This window comes from Telmatherina bonti (genome assembly GCF_933228915.1).
Source record: "Telmatherina bonti genome assembly, chromosome: 18".
NCBI lineage: Eukaryota > Metazoa > Chordata > Actinopteri > Atheriniformes > Telmatherinidae > Telmatherina > Telmatherina bonti.
In genome coordinates, this window is record NC_136616.1 from 23,531,280 (window position 1) to 23,551,496 (window position 20,217).

At 39.2% G+C, this 20,217-nt stretch overlaps 1 protein-coding gene across 4 annotated transcripts in view; it reads left to right on the forward strand.

The window, feature by feature from the left end:
* The window catches only part of LOC306769091 (receptor-type tyrosine-protein phosphatase delta), a 128,501-nt gene that overhangs the window by 38,123 nt on the left and 70,161 nt on the right, over positions 1 to 20,217 (forward strand). For all 4 annotated transcript variants that reach the window (XM_079257606.1, XM_079257607.1, XM_079257609.1 and 1 more), the window contains exon 3: positions 19,329 to 19,474. In XM_079257606.1, coding sequence (XP_079113732.1) covers positions 19,329 to 19,474 — 146 coding nt within the window. The remainder of the gene's footprint in view (positions 1 to 19,328; positions 19,475 to 20,217) is intronic.

Here is a 20,217-nt window from a genome sequence, read left to right on the forward strand (position 1 = left end):
ATGAAGGTAATTAAATGCTAGTCCTCTTGCGAAAGCTATAATAAAGTGAACTCATAACTGACTAGAAAAACGGAGAAGCAATTTAAACATGTTGTTGCATTTATTTCTGTCTACGAGTTTTGACAGAACAAAAATCACCGTAATCTAAGTTGGAAATCCATTCAAGTAGCAAATAACAAAATTAAAAAAAAAAAAAAAAAGTTCATTTTTAAATCGATGAAGTTGAATGCCTCCAAACAAAACAGCCATCAGAGTATTTTGTTATAGTCAACCCATAACTCCATCTGTTTTCTAAGCCTTTAAAGTTCAGGAACAACAGTGGCATACCATGCTTGCACAGTGCACTTACACATTTGTTCCTATCCTTACACAGACTCTCTCCACACACAAATGGCACCTCGTCGCATGTCTTTGAAGCTGTGGGTCAGCCGGTTGAAGCGAGCACAATGCCAGCTGTTTTGCATCTGCCGGGCTCACATTTGGCACGATTCTGGCCTCGCTGGCGCATGCACTCAATCTGATCACCCTTCAACACACCGCGCTGCTGAACCATATCAAAATGCAGGTGTTTCAATGACATTGCCTCAGTGACAGTGCAATTAATAGATTGATGCTGTAGCTGCTGCAATGGGATTACTCGGCCAGTCAAGTCTGAAATACATGAGCGTTCACTGCGCAGATGATGTTTCACGGCAGTGTGAACAATGAAGAGTGAGAGATCATATCATCCACTCGTGCAGCAGTTTGCAACTGTCTGTTCAAAGGAGTTGGGATAAAACTGGAAAAACGTGACAAAAACTATTAGAACTTTTTAAACCAATGTGTCTTATTTAACACAACTATTTTTTCATGAAAATGTTATTTAATTTTCTTTTTTTTTTTTTAAAGACACTGAGGTAGAGGCATATTTATCACTACGATAGTCTTTTAACAATACCAACCATTTTTTAGGTTTGAGTTTTGAGTGTTGAGTGTTTTTTTCCATTCATTCTTGATAAGTAATTATATTTCTCCTTTCATGACATGCCAAATCTTTTCAGTGAGTGACAGGTCTGGAATGCAGGCCAGCCAATGGACTCTTTTACTGCAGATCTATGATGTTATAATAGGTGTATGTGGTTTGGCTTTGTCTTGCTAAAATAAACAAGCTCTTTCCTATGAAAGACTAAATCTGGATGGCTGTTCCAAAACCTGGTAAAGAGGTTCAGTCTTATGTAGAACAGATGTTTTTACTTTTAATTTAATGTGCCGTTCCAATCCTGACATGTGAAGCAGGTCACTGATATTAGTGATGCCTGATTTCCATTCTTTATACTGTTCTAACAGTCTCTACACTCTGTTTACATCTGCACCTCACACAGAAAGTAAAGCTTTTCTGAAGCAGTAAATCATTAGCTAGAGACTCAAAGGATTTAAAATGGCTTATAAGCACAGTGCAGTGATTCCAACAACATACACTGTAAGTGGTTTATGGTCGAATTAGGATCTTTTAGATCTCTGAATCCTAAGCAATGACTATGACGTACAGGTATCCAACAATTAATGGTCATTTAATGCCATATGTTTTTAATTAAGCTATTAGATATTTGATTTAATTGTATTTGTCTCACAATAATATATGTGTGTAAATACATAACTTATTCATTTATTTTGTTGTCTTTTTATAATATTCATATATTTATAAATTATATGATATATGCTGCAATTGAAACCAGATGTTTTACATACAGTGTAAAAAGATACATAAATCTGTCTATATCCATATATATATATATATATATATATATATATCCATAGATATAGATATATATATAAGTAGGTAAAGTGTTCCCTGCGATGGACTGGCGAGCTGTCCAGGGTGTACCCTGCCTGTCGCCCAAAGCCAGCTGGGATAGGCTCCAGCTTCCCCGCGACCCTGAATTGGAATAAGCGGTTCAGAAAATGAATGAATGAATGAATGAAGGTAAAGTGTTAAAATTTTGAAGGATTTGTCTTTCTCTGTTAAGTCTTAAGAATGGAAGAACCTCTCCGTCATATGGTTAAGCCAGGTGTTCCCAAGTCCTTTGCTCAACAGCTACTTTCCTGCATCTTTTAGAGGAGTCCTTTCATCAACACATCAATCATGAATCAAATAAATGACACCTTACCAGACCTCTGCAGAGTTGCATGACATTTATATCCGGTAATTCAGGTGTGTTGGACAAGGGACGCATACATAGGTTGACTTGGCTGAAGCAATCATCTTGCAACCCTGATTTTTCTGTGTGCATAGAGTTGAAATGTTTTAATGCACAAAACACATACACGTGTCATTGTCAGAACCTTTTAAGATTTTCCTACCTCAGAACAGATGCATCTGCACATGTGGTCCTACGCGTGTGCTCGTACGGGTAACACCTGGCCCTGGGCCGGAGCTTTGGTCTCACTCCAGGGGTCCTATGAGGGCAACACATTGCACTCATCTCAGCTCAGCACATTTGTGTGCCTGTGGGGTATGTTGGGATTCTGCAGCGGGGTTAATGGTCTAAACCATTCATCTCCGTGGAGTGCCTCGGGGCTGTCTCTTAGTCATAGCCAGGAAAGCTTACTTCCCCACCTTCTTACCTAAAGCACTCGCCAATGCTTGACACGGATTGGGAATCTTTACGCCCCAAGCTCCTCCTGTCAAAGCTGATTTACATTTGGTGGAGTGATGGAGTGAGTGCACAAAGTCCAACATTGGAGAGTCGTTTTTCTCACCTACTACTCTCTCACATACTGCATCTGTCACTCTTCTGTCACTCCACCCTCTCTCTTGTTTGTATGCAAGCTCACTCATTAGCTCACATACTTATTCTCACACACTATGCGACTTACATTCCTTCCCTCTTTGGCTTCTCTGCATGACCAAATGAGTCATGCCATTTGAGGGGCAGAGATTTATTGTGACACACAGCTTCAGTGTGGTTTATTAGTTATGGCAAATGAGGGTAAAAGCCTCCGTTGAGAGGTGAAAGAGCTCTCACGCCACGGCCAGACCCACAGGCTTTTCAAACTGAATCTGAGCCAGACCCTTGTTTCTAATGGCACCCTTAAGTGCCCATCCCGTCACATCATGGAACATGGAATATGCGTTCTCACACAAGCCATTACTAAAGGTCCTGGGATATTTATGACGTGTTTCAAAAGTATCCCTCATAACATCCATGAACAGGATGTTTCCCTTTAGCTTTAATGCTCTCTTGGTACTACGCACCACATTATTCATCATTCTCTCATCAACTAATTAATTACAACCTTCACCTCCATCTCTTGAATCATGATCAAGTTTACTTCAGGTTAAGTGAAGAAAATTAATGTACAACTTGGAGGTAAGATGACAGTGGGATACTCAGTGCTGACTTGCCTCGAAAGGGAAGACCATATCTGGTTTCTTCCTCCTTCAAAATATTTTCTCTCAAAGGAAGTCAAACATAATTCATCACCAATTTAAGACCTCCTAAGTCCAATCTCATTCAGCTCTTACTCACCTATCTCCCCCTCACGTTTATCTCTCCCTCAGTCTCTTTAGTTAGTACAGGAGAGCAAACAGCATACTCTGTGATGTCCGGATTTGTGCCTACATGGATTTCTTTAAGTACTCTTACCAAATAAGATTTACCCACTCTCCTTCTCATGCCCGTCGGGAAGAAGAAAAATAACACATGATCTGAGAGTCTTGAAGAGATTCCCTTTCACTCCCTTCCCATAACCGCTTGGTTAAAGAAATTTCACACTGCATGATCTGTTGGCTTTCATTACATGGAACAATTTAATTGGTGGCGCGCATCCTTATTGCTGGAGAGGGGTCCGCAGAAAGGTTTGGCTGTAGTTTCACTATTAAGTACCACAGGGACATCCTTTTTTGTGTCTTAGGCTAGATTATTCCAACTCCAGGTGGAGAAGAATAGAAACACCTAGGAGAAATTGCTTACTTAGCTGGTAGCAAAATGCCACAGAGAAGCTTGTTTGCAAATGAAGTGACTATTCATGTTGTGTGAGGTTGAGTTTAATTTGACTTTTTTCCTCTGTAAAAACACTTTATACATAATATTTCCCTTAAGATATTATGCAATAATGTTGAATCATTGTCACATTGTCATGTATTTAACACTAGTTTACAGCATAGGATAATACATCTACTCCGTTGTGCGCACACTACATACACTCCATATGACAGTTTTGCATTCTTTAAGCATGTAGTATACATGCCTTAAATATCAATAATACATTGTTGTGCATGCTCCTTGTTTGGGTAGTGTATATGTGTGAAACAAGCATCGTGTTCTCCACATACAGATTGGACACCTAATGGAACCAGGAGAGGCACAATGCAGCATATTAGGTCTAATAATATGCTTTCATTCTCCATTACTGCCAAAGAGCATCTGCAGTTATATGGTGAGAGTAAAAAAGGAAAAAGGAAAAAAAAAAAAAAACACTACAACCATTACATGCCTCAGAAGATGCTGTATGAGTAAACAAATCAACTTCATTCCCTGGAGAAGGGAGAAATAAAATATGAATTAAATGTAAATATATAGATAGACATCTATATATAGAGACGGAAAAAGGTGAAATTGACTTACTGTGTGTAAACTCCAAGAAAATTTAAATATGAAAAAAAAAGCATAAACAAGAGATGCTGAGACACTTGAGGCCAAACATGGGAGGGAAAGAGCTTAGATGCAGATAAACCGCAGAATGAAAAGATTGACTTTCAAAGGCATGCGGCCCAGATGAAGTGATAGTTCTGAAGAGAAAAGAAGGCTAATATGAGTTACAGAGTTTTCTTTTATGATTTTCTTTTTTTTTTTTTGTTCAAAGCTTAAAGATAATTTCTAAAAGTTAATCCTGAAGCCTACAACTTTAATCCTACAGATATGATTAGGTTCTTGGGATATTATAAATTAATCTCAACCCTTTTCTAAAAGGATCTGAAACAGTGTTATGAAAATCAAAAGTAAACAGGCCAGAGATATGACATATTTGGCTTTTGTTCTTTTATCTGGAAAATGACTGTCTTTAAATATAACTTTAACTAACTTCTATCAAAGCTAAATGAGTCTTTAAGCCTCATTGTATCAAATGAGGGTTGCTCTGCACACAAACAGCAACACCTTTACTTGTGTCACTTTATGTTGCAGTAGAGCACACAACACTGCCAAGTCAAGCTGAATCACAAAAGGGGGAGGATGAAAGCAAGGCAAGTGCACTCAACATGCAGTCTTTTATCAAATCCACTGCAACATTAAGTCATGCAATAAATGGTGAAAATGAGCAAGTTCCAGGCATCTTTGTTGGAATCAATTGGTTGCACAGAGACTAAAGCCAAGGATGGAGATGGTAGTCACAATAACAGCAAGCAAAAAAGCTAAACAAAACCATGAGAGGGTATTCTTATCTCAGATGGCTGCTGTCTCATGGCAGACAGCCACTTTTGTTTTGCTATGGCTCATTGTGTGGGATCTTTGAAAGCCACAAGGGTCTGTTACACACCATTCATTTTGTTTCATCACTCCCACAAAGCCTTGACTGACATTATTTGAGATAGTTTGTTTCAGGTACAATGAGAGTAATTATTCAGACTGCACAGAGAACAGAGAGTACCAACAGAATGTAAGTAATATTGAAGACAATGATGCGATATTACAGCAAATTACTAATAAAAGCTGGCTAGTTCAGCTATATTCCAGCAGGGCACCTCTGCTGTATGATGGATAGTTTTTTGTTATTTAGCTTTGCTAGTACCGGCATATGGAAAATTTTGAGTATAGCAGCTGGCTGCAGTACACACAAAGCCTTTTCTTTAGCTAAATTACTATAGGAAATTTATATTAAGGACTTTGTACCATAAAAATGAACATTTTATGCTTTAAATTGGCTTCAGAAATAATATTCCATTCTCCCTTCTTAATATTCTGTGAACAATTTGAAGATACAGACAAATTCTGCATTTCTTTGCCATTGATGGCTCCGCTTGTGGTTCAACTTTAAGAGATCAAAAACTAGCATGAGCAATGGTCAAGAAACTTCACAACAATGTTGTCACAGGGCACTGCACATACGCATCATTTCAAGCCAATTCATACATAGCCTATAATAGAAACCAACTGATTGCATTGAATCATGACTTCGATTCAGTCCCAAGCATGCACGAGGCAGCAGTGGGAAGGAAAAAACTCCTTTTTAACAGGAAGGAAACCTCCGGCAGAACCCGGCCCAGGGAGGGCAGTCATCTGCCTCGAATGGTTGGGAGAGGACAGGAAAGACTGATCAACATGTACAACTGCACTTATTCAGAAAAGAGAAGCAAAGAGAATATGACCTGAAGTGAAACAGGCACGCACAAGTATTACTGACCACTGACTTGACTATCTAAGTGTAAATCTAAGAATTGCTAAGTACATTCACCAGCTCGAAAACATGAGTCCAATCTTGCAAATGAACAGATCTGCTTCCTTTAGATGTTTTGTGAACAAAACCCTTCAGACATGGTGCTTACAACTTTCTTTGCCCATTATATGCCCTCTGGCACCTAAAATGAAGGGTATATAAAATTTACCAACTTGATTTAAAAGCAAAATGAGCCTGAAAAGCATCCAAGTTCAGCATTGCTCCTGTCAATCAAAGTTAGAAGCTGTGGAGTCAGCCAATGACTACACATACAGGATAATATGTTCATGCTTTCTGCTGGCCCTTCTTGTCTCACATATAGACAGCTTCTTGGAAAGCAAATCTATTCATCCAGTCACAGCTCTACATCTTTACAAGATCTGGACATATTGATTAGATGATAATTAAATTGTCCACCCCAACTTGATATGGATTAATAATTGCCCACTAATGCCCTCCTGACATTTTATTGCAGCTACTCAATACTGTTTGCAAGGGCTGTCCGATAATTATGACGTATAGCATTCCTCAAATTGCCCCTAATGAGACCAATCAGAGTTGGCTCGACTTTTGCCTAAGAATTACAAAGGCGGAGAAAGGAGTGAAAGCAAAGGATGGATTTTCCCATAGGACCAGCAATTCAGTGCTTTGGGCCATATAACAAATATAGTCTTTAAAAATATTTCTTAAGGCATAATTAGGACTTTGTCAGTGTACATGTAACTTGTCATACCCTGTAGATCAAAATCATGTAAGGAGGACCTCTCTGGATAAACAACAGCACCACCAAGAGTACTATAAATACTGAAAAGGGAAGGTGGTATGGGCACCGTGCCACATCACTGCTTCGACTTCCTCACTACCATCTGTGAGTGTTCCTCCTCTGGCATCCTCACAAAGGCCTTTTGTGCATTTTTCTCCTTTGTCCCTGTTTGCTAGGTTTAATTAGGTTATTTACTTGAGCCTCACCTCCCAGTGTTTCATTATACTGGGCACTGGAGATAGGCCTTCACAGAGGGCAGGGGCAGATAAAAAGTTAGGACAAAAGATGATAAATGTTTAGTGTGGGGACAAGAATGCAATCTGGCTGCCACGATGCAGAGATGCTCTAATGGCTTCCCAGCAAGGAAGGGAGAAGGCACTGTTGAGATGGCAACGTGATAAATGGTGCCGGGATGGCTGTAAGGACTGTAGGCAAGACAAAGAAAAAGAAAAGAGTCATAGAAGAAGAAAAAAAACAAAGATGACCACAAAATGGAATCTAATTAATCTGGACTTGGTTCTCCTTGTGACAAATTCAGGGCAGAAGAAAAGAAAGGAAGGAAATTGTTTTTTGGGATGTGCTGAACCCCTAACTCCCAAGCCTTCAACACTTCTGCAATTTTATTTTCCATCTGCGTTGGAAAGGCAAAGGGACACGTGAATTTTGACAACACTCCTGCACCTGTGGAATGATTAATGACCACAAACTTCCATTCCAGGCTGCAGAATGGAAATATCAAACCACAGCGAGGACAACTTTGCATCATATTGCATACATGCAGGTTTCAGATCTCGTTTCAGTTCTTTAGCGAGTACAAAAATCATTGTGGAGCCCTTCGTAGTTTTGCCAACATGAAGCAGTGATAATAAGAGATTATATTTTATTAGTACCAATGCCTGGGATGAATGCCAAACTGATGTCAGCAATTGTGTAATATGGTGTGTTTGGGAAATATAGGTGCCCTGGCAATTTGAGTTGATTTTGCGTCAATGCAAATCCACAAACTGAAGCAAAAATATAATTAATGAATATATAATTGATAGGAATAGAATATCTGGTGAGGAAAAATAACTTAACTGTATTGTGAAGTGTTGCATTTCACAAGACACTTTTGCATCACATCATGGAGCAATTTAAAGGTCCTGTCCAATGTTATCCTTAACATCTTTATCAGTTTGATCCCCTCCCAAATTGGAAATTCAGTCACTTTGCGTTCATGTTATGTGGCTAAGTGCACTAGATTTCCTTGAATATCCATGACGTTAACGATTGCAGCGAGTCAATTTGCAGCTTACTGTTTATCCTTTAATCTATGTGAGGGGAAAGAATGAAGTCATTACTTCCAGAGGATCATAGGTACTCGTGGCATTTGGTGCCAATTTTGTTCACACCCCCTCTCTTTGCAGTTTCACTGCTCAACATTAAAAGCCAATCTTCACACCTCTTGTAGAGTAATACAGATAAGTGGAGAAAAATGAGATGTGGATCAATGTATCTTAAAACTTTAAAGGGGGGGATTTTTGTTCCTCGTCTAGCTGAGATACAATCCCAGACCCACAATTAAATACATGATCTGTACAGTAATTCTCTTCACATTCCTACATCTTTAAGTTTAGGTTTATAACACACAAAAAAACCTTGCATTCGCTTGCCCAGTGGACAAAAGCCCATTATTGCTGGCAAACATTTGCACTTTAGACTGGCGCCTTTGTGTACCCTTTCACTCTGTCAACTGAGGCTCCGTTTGGCGATGGTTGAAAAGGAATAAGAAAAGAAGCAGAACCAACTCCTTCAGTCCAAAGGCCACATCTCTGGTCCCAAACATTCTTATGCACATAACAGTCTCCTCATCTTTATTAGCTTGACCCTTCTTTTTGCTCAGCGTGTAACGAAACATAAGAATATGCCATTAAATCGAAGCACATTTGGAAAGATGTGTATGAACTACACATATTCCATTACAATTATTATTCTTATGGAACAGAGCACAGTTTCCCTTACATGTTATATTTACTTTTCCCCCTGTGAATTGTAATTCCAGCTATCATCTGTCACCCACTTTACACACTTTAACACATTTCTACTCCACAAAAGTTGTTTAGTTATTCATGATCACCATCTCTACAGGGATACAAATCCACAGAACAATTGTAGATGTTATAATTTGGCTTATCACAATTCAGTATCAGGATTTACACATCTGTTTCAGGAAAACGGGAGCTCTTTTTTAAGCTCAAATCGTAAAACATTGTAGAAATACTTGTGTGATACTGGTGTACATTTCCAGATCAGTTCCCATCCCTAAGTTTAAAGTAAATCAAGTTGAGTGTTCTCAGATATAATTACAAATGAGCTAATGCAAAGTTAGATGTTTGCTTAAGGCTTTTGACCTCATGAGAGTCACCAAACCTTTGCCTCAGGCCTGGTTTTCACTAATACAGTTCCCTTCTAAAAACTTCAGTGGTCCTTTTGATTTCATCATTCATTTGATATATTGAGTGCCTACAGCAGTAGAAGAAACTACACAATAGACCCGCCACTGTTGGTACCATGTTATTTTCCTCGCTGGCTATGAACAGATGCTCCACTTAATTCCCAAACAGCTCCATGTTGGTTTCCTCTGACTATAGATCATTACTTCTGAGAGACTGTCTTATCAGCTTGTTCTAACATAAACCTGTCCTTTTTTTTTTTTTTGACTGACTGACAGATTAAAAAAAGTATGTTTTCTAAACCATTATAAGCAGTTAGCTCCCTGTCATGTAATAAAACAATAATTCATTCATTAATCCAAGTCACATTGACCATGCAAATCCAGCATATGTAAATGACAAGTTGTGATGTGGGAAAATAATTTACATGATCAACACTGCCAATGATTTTGTTATTTATATTTAACATGAAAGCATTCATTCTTTTGTTGCTATCACTTATGATTTCATTCAGTTATTTCATGTATACATATTTAATTCAACTGCTTTTTTCTGGAGATATTTCTCATTTCATTACATTCAGTGGAGCAATTAATTCATATCAGCATTCTTAATGCTGCAGATGTGCTCAGTATTATATGATGTCAATAAAATGCATGCGATTAAACCTCATATTATGTCTAATTAACATCCCATACCACAAACACGATGATGCACACACATACAATGATTACCATTCTCATTACACTTCTACATTCCCCTCCATGATTCATCCTTACATATCAAGACAAAGCTGTTTAAAAATTATCTGAAGCTTTTCATTTTACGGGGTCATTTTAATTATACTCCCTGAGAGTTGTTTTCTTTTTTTTCAAACTCCTGTGGTGACATTGCAATGTGTGTTTCCACATTAAATACCCTCATCCACCAGCCTGACCCTGACACCATATGCCCTCATTTGTTTCCCACCTGTAGCTTTTCAAAAACAGCCTCGTGCACAGAAGCTCTGGAGCTATCCTCGGGGGTTAACATAAAAGAACTGACACTTCAGCGATATTAATAATTTGTGACAGACAAACAACACTAATAGATGGCTAATATGTCATGTTAATATATTACAAATGAATTAAAAAGTAATGAAAAGAGGAGCATCAGGAATAATTTGAATACAATAAATCTTGACAGTTAAATGGCGTTTTGACATATATGCTGCAGCTTTGTGATGCTATTATTGTAAAAGGTCATAATATTGCAAGTACGTTTTCATTGTCCCCCTCCATTTGTCTTTTTGTTCTTCTCATGTATGTTTCCATGGTTCCACGCATAGTTTTTTGCACACAGACTGCCCTAGAATATGAAATGTGATGAATAAAATGGTCTTATAGGGTCTGTGACAGTTTTTACAGGATGCAAGTGGAATCTGGCAGCTCATATTGAATTCATACTTCAAATAGGAAAGAGCAAAAGCGTCAAAAATCCTTTAAATTACTATCATTTTTCTTCCTCCCTTTTATACACAGTGGTTTTCCCTCACTGCTGCATAAAATTAGTGGCCTGTGAAAGGTCACATTGGTTCCTGAGTGACTGTTTGCTGTACCACCCCTTCGTGTTCTTCGCCTTTTAATAGGTTTTTGGTCTTAGAATTGCTGCAGCTACAGCTTATTCTAAGATACAGTTTGAAATTAAGCTCTTAGCTCTTTCCTGATTTTTTAATTTTTTTTTATTAATAAACTTAGCTGTGATTGTATTTTCATAATTGACAATATTATTTTTATGTTTTAGCAACATTTACATAACACTAAAGAGTCAGCTGCCATTCTGCAGCCTTTCTTGGCGTTGTGCAAGTTTGCCTGTGAATGCCTGGGAATACACAGAGCAGAGAACGTGTCACTTTCCATGTGCTAAAAAACTGCCATCCATAGGAAATGACTTGGCACTGCTTATCCATAAAATTAGAGTCTGTTTAAATATACAATGTCAAATACATGGAATGATTTGCTACATAATCCATCTCTGCTCCTATGGAGACAAATATGAGGCAAGCCTTTCCGCTCTGTGGTTAAGGGCAAAGACAATTATGTGAAGTTTATGCTGTAAAGAAATAGGACAGGCCCAAGCATAGTGTAATTCTCTCGTGGTTGGAGTCTGTTGAATATGCTGCTCATTTGATTTTCCATCCCACTTTTCCCATCCTCACTATTTGATTTCTGCTAGATGTAGTGGAAAGCCAGCAGTGTCTGACATTGTCATCTTCCCATGGCATCGCGGCGGTATTTTCACTCAGTCTCGTACACATTGTGCGTTTGGTAGAAAACGTCAGAATCACACACGGTCATGTTTCTTGCAATTTACACATGTCATTACACTGGCAGCATTTTGACATGGTCAAAGAGTGTTTATCACTTTTGCCATTTTCCACATCTTTTAAAGTCTGCGCAGCTTTAACATGATAACTATTGGCCGTTTTGCTTCAGCCCTGCCATTTAATGAATTGTTCCGTTGCCTTGTGGATAACAGAATGAACAAATGGCTTTCTGTGTTAGCGGCTGCCACTGCCTATCCTATCAGATAATTAACTTTTTGCAAATAGACCGTGCTGACTACCAAACAGAGTAAGCCTGCACAATTAGAATTACTTATCTATGTTATTTCTTTTTTTTCAGACGTTGGAGGAAAAACAAACAAGACAAACAAATCCAAGTTTCATATTTCTTGCACAAATGTTTTGTTTTTTTTGTTTTGTTTTTTTTTTCTTTCCGTTTAAATGGTCACACACAAATTGGTCCCACATTTGTGTGTTTGTACACAGATGAACAAATAATGAATGAGCAAAGATGAAATTGAAGTCTTATTGGAAGCAAAGCCACTGGATTATGTTGCTGAAGCATTTGACAAGCTCAGCCCAGATGTTCAGAATATCTGACAGTGGTGTTGAGTGTTTTTTCACCTCCCTCCTACTGTTACCCTGTCTTCCTTTTTCTCTTTTTTTTCACACTGGCGGATGGTCTCACACTGACAGTGACAAAATTCAATATTTACGTTTCCTTCTGTTTGGTTTCCATTGCAAAAGGTGGGGGGGTTAGCTTTTATGTGTCTGATTTGCCAAAGCTGCAATTCAGCTCTAGCTTTTAAAGTGTTGGTGGGGGTCGTTTGAACAAAGCCATCTGTTTGAGTGGGCTGCTTTATTAAGTGACAAACTGAATTTCTCTACCTCGCTAATGTGTCCCATGGGAGATGGTGTTTGTGCGTGTCTGGTAAAGAGCATAGGTTTTTCTGCAAACACTGTGACAAACCACAGAAGAGATGACACAGCCTCTACAGCTGTGGTTATGGAACTGAGAGGCCTTCATGAATCTGCAATGATGATTTCATAGGGAACCCTTCAGTTTCCATCTTATCACATAAAACTAAGACTAAGAAGCTCAGTACTCTTCCATAAATAACTACTTATACTTATTTAATGAAACCTTACGCAACTTTCTGTTGTTCCACATCCCCCAACTTATTAATGTCTTTCTCCCATTTGCAATGCCACCTCCATTCTGTCAGAATATACTAACACCCAGGAGAGGGTAAGCGCATGTGTACACATGTGCGTGACAGGCTGTGCTTGCACAAATCTGAGAGCTTTTTTCTCCCTCCCCGTCTTCTCAGAGTATCTGTCAGTGTATTGAATGTGGGACAAGAGCATTAGCCATTCTTTTTGAAGCTCTCACTGTTGTCTGTGCAAAAGTGTCCTTTCTCCTGCAGATTTATAGCCAGCAGCGCAGACCTTCCATGCAAGCGCCACCAAGCATGAGTAATACACACTGGCCGAGGTTGAGAAAGTCCCCAAATTATTTTTTATTTCCACCTCTGTCAATGGACTAAATGCTTGCGATGACGGAGTTTGCATATTATAATGCACGCTGTAATTTTTCTGCCTTTGAAGATGCAAAGCAACTGTTGGTACGCATTGCTTCATTCACTCTGTAGCTTCTTAGGCAAATAAGAAACCATGACCCAATCACATAATGGACATGCTGCACAAGCATCCATATGCATTTTTAATATAAATATGTTGTTAATTTGCATCTTTGTGTATTCCATTGAATTAGTTTTACATAATGACTGTTTGGAATTTTGCTTAGAAAGCACATTTAAGCAGTTGGAAAGGGGGAGCAGTGTGGGAGTAGGCTTGTATTATGAACTTCATTATGTGTGACAACCAGCACAATATTGATGGAAGAGCAGGTTCCCATCATTGCGCTGCATTAAAACCTCTGCAGTGAATTAATGTACTATTCCTGATCCAGTAATTAACAATCATTCAGAGGCCATATCCCTTTTCAAGTAATCACTAATTGCAATAAGAATTTCAGATTCCATTTAAGGCAAGATTACGGATGAGCATGCAATGCAAATCAGCCAACAGTTCCAATTAAGCTTCAGTTCTTTTCCTTTCTTTCTGCCTTGGCCCTTTGTGAGCACATACAATGTGGAGTTTGTTTCCTCTGCATTACAAAAGACAATTTTTATCGTAACGCTGCAGATCGAGAGCTGTGTAACCCCCCAAGAAAGTGATTTTGGCTTGTGTTTTTTGCAATTGATTTAGCATGTGTGGTTTATCTCCATTTTTTTGTCACGTTTTTTTTCCCCCATTCTTTATCGCTGTGGGCCTGCAGTACTATAGTCTGTTGTTGTTTTGGCTTTGGGTCAGATGTGTCTGAACTCTGTATAGGCAGTTAATTAACTCACAGAGAGATTGCAAATATAAACCAGGTATATGCAATGGCGTTCAATCTTTCAAACAAACTTGAATAAAAAGAGACATTTTGTACATTTTTTAAAATACTATGATTATCGTATTGCTGCTATTTGACTTACTGAATAATAATGGTATATTATAAGTCAACTATCCTTTCTATACTGCACTACAGGAGTCAGTTTTACAATCTCCTGACATAAGCCTCTCCTTTCAGTCCAATTTGTGTCGCTCGGTGCCATTTTGACAATTCATCAATAACATATAACTGATATGCTGCGGCTTTGAGATGTCGAACGAGGTTAATGACATCTTTAAATGCTCCTTTCTTCCACCCGTATGTCCAAAATGAAGCAGGGAATTTGCAGACTGCCACCCAATGTGTTAGGATTAATTACTGCCCTCCACAACCCCACCTCACCCTGCAAGTTAAAGATTCAGAGGGGAAATGGCCCTTTTCATGCAAATGAAATTGAATATGTCAGTCGGTATAATTGTGAAAACCGAGCCTGTCTCAGACTGGTGTCTGTGTTGAAAAAGGCTCCAACTGAAAGTCAGTTTATTAATGTTCTTCTCTCCACGCTTTGATTCATGCTTTTTAATGGCTTGGCAGATCAAACTTAGGTCTATAGCAGACTCCTGATGACTTGAAATGTTTGGGCCATTGTGAATGAAACCCAAGCTGAAATCGTTTTGAGAAGCGCATTAATATGTGATGTTTGGCTGTGAACTAAGCTGATGTCCAACAAGCTTGTAATGAGCGCACTTCTGCGCAATACTCTGAATCCAGCAATGGTGATGGAAAGCTGCATATTTTGCCCCAGTTCTCATTTAGTCTACTCAGCTTATGGTCTTTATAGATGTCAGTATGCTGTAAACGGGCTGTGGTCCTCTTAATAGTATGATTATGTTGGTGCAGTATGAACACCAGCTGCTTTCTGATGCGGACCAAAGGTGTTGACTCTGATCTGCTTAAAAACCGGGGTTCTCGGTTAGCAAACAAATGGACTATCCAGCCACCAAATTGGTAGACACTATGCCAGCTGCAATAAAGCATCAAGAAGGAGGAAGTAATGCAGATTACTGTTTGGGAATGAGGAAAAACAAAGTAAATTGATTTGATGGTTTATTTTAGGCAGACTTGATCTTAAGATGTTTTTGTTTTACTTGCATAATATTACAATGAACCACTAGGCCACCTCCCTTTAGTCTTATTTTGTCACTTGGAGGCTTTTTCCAACTCATTGGGAGAATGTTGCATAAACCAGATATCATCCACCATCCCTTGGTTCAGCTGTGTTCTCCGATCCTGAATCACAGAACCAGCAGCACAAAACTATCTCACTGGCTGCACTGGACAGATTTGGAATGGTGAGAACCATTCCTTGCAATAACTGCAAGATTTAGAAATATATGCTGCAGGGAATTACAATAAAGTCTAGCCTGGTATCTGATCAATAAAATTTTCATCGTGTCAACAGAAATGAAGAAAAAAAAAATCCCACCCACTAAATGAATATGTGTGCGCGATATTTGTTCAATGTAATTTTTTCCAGCATAACTGTTTTTGTCTGAATTGTTTTAGATAAATAAAGGTTTAATCCATTTGAGTTCTAGTAAGTACAGTTTGAACACAAACCAAAACAAAGGCAGGTGTGAAATTCGAAATGTGTAAAGAAACCGAAGCCCCTGAAAAAAAGCCTCTGCTGAAACAAGGAGTGAATGCAAACCTTAAGAAATAAAGTGAACCATCAGTATCAACTTTGAATGTTTAATATGTACATTTATTTGCAAGACGTTGACTGCGGAACAGTAATATGGTGTCAAAGCTAATATTTCTTTTAGTAAAAAAAAAACAATAAGTTAAGCATGTTCGGATAATCTCGTATAACAAACTCAAAATCTCCTTGTTCAGAAATAAATGTATTTTCCAAAAAACATTCTAGCACTTTTAGCGATACCATGTGCAAATAATCTAAAAAAAATCTGCAACTGGTACAGTTAATTAAGTCATTTAAATCTGTTGTGGCATGCTACAGAGCATCTTAGCTTTTCAACAACAGTAGTTGTACAGTGGCAGCGACAGTGTGTCCTCTGCCCACATTGTTAATGCCTTACTATTTTCATATATATATTCAGACATTAAAGAAAATAACTATTTCAAGTCATCAAACAGTCTGCCCCCTCAGCCCTGTAGACATGACTGTTCTGAAGAGCAGTAAAGGCTTTCGCTCACTAAATTATTAACATTAGGATTGAGCAGTGGAGCTGTGGGATGCAATGACAAGCTTCTTCTCTTTTTGTGACAACGACTGCATAAGGTTATATAATGACCTCAAGGGAGGGCTGGCACAGGCCTTCATCACTAACCTTTTAGCTTGTGACAGGCTTTACACTGCTCATTTGTTTGCCTGTGACAGCTTAACCCTGGATTAACAGGTTCCCAGCTACAATATTAATTAATGTAGATTATGGTTACCTCTCTGAGGAGGTGCACAAACACTGCTGAGGAGCTTCTTTTAGTTTCAACTCATTTTGCAAAACAAAGCCCACTAACCATTCCAAATGTTATTCCATTTTAATGAAATTAATTTCTATTGAAATGGCCAAGATTAGGCAAACGAATTGCAAACGTATCTTTACACTTTGTAATTACGGCACCAGAGCATTTGGATGATAATGGTTGTAATTATACTCTAAGACAATCAAGGAAACATCTGAGGTAGGTGGTATGGTTTCTTCATGGTGAATGAGTTTGTACAATACCGGTTCATAGACCGTATCTCATTATTTCTGTCAGAGTTCTTGTTGTGTCATTGTTCGGACAAAACCGATGTTTCAGTCAGCCTCTATCTACCTGAAGTCATATGAAGAGCCAACCAAAAAATGGCTGTTTGTCAGCAGCGGGCCTAAAATTGGTGTATGATGGCGATATCAGCGGCCATGTCTGTGAAAACATCATTACCTCCATGTCACGCCTCAGTCACTCCCCATTGTGCGATGACTCCCTCCCCCACCCTCCACCCCCTACCCCTTTTCACCTCACCTCCAGTGCTGATCTCCCGTACATGCCGTAGAAGTCTATTACAGCCGGCGTAGGGAGACGCACTGAGCCATAATGGATGGCCCTGGAGCGAAAACAGCCCCAATAGCATATCAATTACCCATCAGCACCTTCTTCTTGGCTGGATGCCAATGTGCACCTCACATCAGCCACGCCAATGAGATGATGTGAAAATGCACATACAGTAGTGCTTTTGTTCCATGCACAAATTGCACCATAACAACTCGGCTGCCCACCTGTCAGATTTGTCAGCAGGTGAACGAGGAAAATATTCAGAGAAATATGCGTGTGAGTGTTAGGCTGTGGAGTGTTTGGCTGTTAATGTCCGTGTGAACTCGACGCAGTGGCGTGTCAGGAGGAAATCGGGTGATTTCCCAGACTCATTTGCCCAGTGGAAGCCCAGCTGCTCGCCTGTTTATCTGTTCGCCCTTTTGATTGCTGGCCACACATCTTATGTCACCTCTCTACGAATCCCGCAGGTTAATTTGTCCTTCACTTGTAGCGCCGTCGCCACTGCTCCTGGGCAATACAATCGGGGAGGGGACAGATCAGTGTGCACACAGGCAGGCACGCGAACAAGCACAATGACACATTTTTACACACACAGATGAGGTGATTCAGATGGTTGGCATTACTGCAGCTGCGTGGCCCCTAACAGCCTGCTGAAGTGATTGATAAAAGGCAAACAGTTGCTCTGCAGGGGTGGGGGTGGAGGGGTGCAGATGGAGCTGTACCTCCCACTGAAGCTGGCACTCAAGCTTCCGAAGAAAATAATGGGGTGGGTCTAACTTAACACTGACTACTTTGGTACTTAAATTATAAATCTATTGATCCTCACAATGAAGCAGCAGCATAACTGTCAGCTGTCTAAATCTTATCAATGGCAGAGAAGTTCCTTCAATCACTGATCATTTTCATTTCTTTTGATTTTTCTGAAACTGTAATATGTCAGATGGTGAGCAGGAACTGATTGTTCAGGAGGAGCAAAATAAATAAATGGATCAATAAAGAAGAATGCGACACTCTTGAAAAAAGCAGTAAATGGTACACATCTAAGGAACAGCATGAAAACCCAAGTAAATAAAAGTGTCTAACCATCCCAGGAGATAAAGCGTTGACGCCATTTTCACACAAAGCCAACACTGTTCCTCTCTGCTATTCTTTCACCTCCATGCACTTTCTTTTTCAGCATTTCTATCATCATTTTCTTTACACTTGACTTGTTTTGCTGAATTAAATGAGCAATTAGGAGCAACAGAAAGCTCACAATGACAAACGGAGCATTTTGAGGCACATATCTTGTGCACGTCTCATTTGTGTTGGGGCACCACGACTGCTCCAAGTTAGTATTGCTATAGTGATTAGCAATGTCTACAACTGTCGAGGCTTTGTTTCTGTAAAAAGAAAGAAACGGCACAATTGACACCAGCTTAAGACTGGAGAATGAAATGAAAAGAACAAATTCAAAGACCGTAATCAAGCAATGATGAGCACAATATACAGTTATACTTCCTTTTACTCTTCCTTCTCACATTTTTAAACCCCTTCAACATTGTTACAGGACATTTCAAAATGACTTCTAAAATACTTCCATAGTCGAGTCGAAATGTTTAGCATATTTTCCTTTCTGTATTTTACTTCCTCTACCTTTGATCTCAGCCAGTGATTTTTTTTTTTGCCTACTTGCTTAATAAAGACAGTTTAATCTCCTCTTGATCTCCAAAGACAATCCTCTTAAAAGCCACATGCTAAAATCTGTAACTTTGTTTATTTCCTTTACGTGTGTGTGTGTGTGTGTGTGTGTGTGTGTGTGTGTGTGGCTCTGAAAAAGAGATTAATGCTTGTCTGCCATGCTTAGCATGCTCACTAACTTTTGGTGTTTTTTTTTTCTTTTGTTTCTGTCTCCTGCAGCACCACCAAAGTTTTTAAGAACCCCCAATGACCAAACAGGTGTGCAGGGAGGTGTGGCATCCTTTATCTGCCAAGCCACAGGAGATCCACGGCCGAAGATTGTGTGGAACAAGAAGGGGAAGAAAGTCAGCAACCAGAGATTTGAGGTATTAGGTCTATTGTTCTGATGTAAAATGCTCGACAAAATGGGAATGCTCCAGCACTGCTTTTGGCTGCACTCACACATAATCCATCATACCAAGACCTGCTCGCTTGCTTTTTGTCCCGACTTGCCACCACGCATTAGCAAGTTCAAATATTCATTCTGGCCAAGCTTTGAAACATGCATGAGTATTAATAAGCAAGTAGGCATATATCATGGGACAAATTTAAAATTTAACAAATAAAAGACGTAAACAATTGGACAAGAAAAAAAACAAAAAAAACAAACAGATGCCTACGTTAGCATCAAACTACATTAGCCAGTTTCAAGCAAAGTGAAAGGGGAAGTAAAGCTTGCACTTCGAAATATCCTTTTGCTTTGTGGCATCGTTATCTGAATGCATGTCCTACCCTGCATATTTTGGCTGAAGATTTGATGTCTGGTCAGCTTTAATCTGCACTTGGGCTCAATACCCAAGAGTAATAACAAATCATTGCAGAGCACTGATAAGATTTCTATTAATTTCTGTGTCAGTCCTCGGGACTATCATCTTGTCACTTCTCTCCCCCCCCCCCCCCCCCCCTTTTTTTTTTTGCTCCAGTTGCCATATTTGTGAGCTCCTGCAGAGTAGCAATGGCTTCACAGAGCTCAGAGACCTTTACCCACTTCTTCTCTGCCTCTCATGCCCACAGAAATCTAATCTTATCAGAGTTCATCGTGTTGGCATTGCATGTTGATCTGAATGCT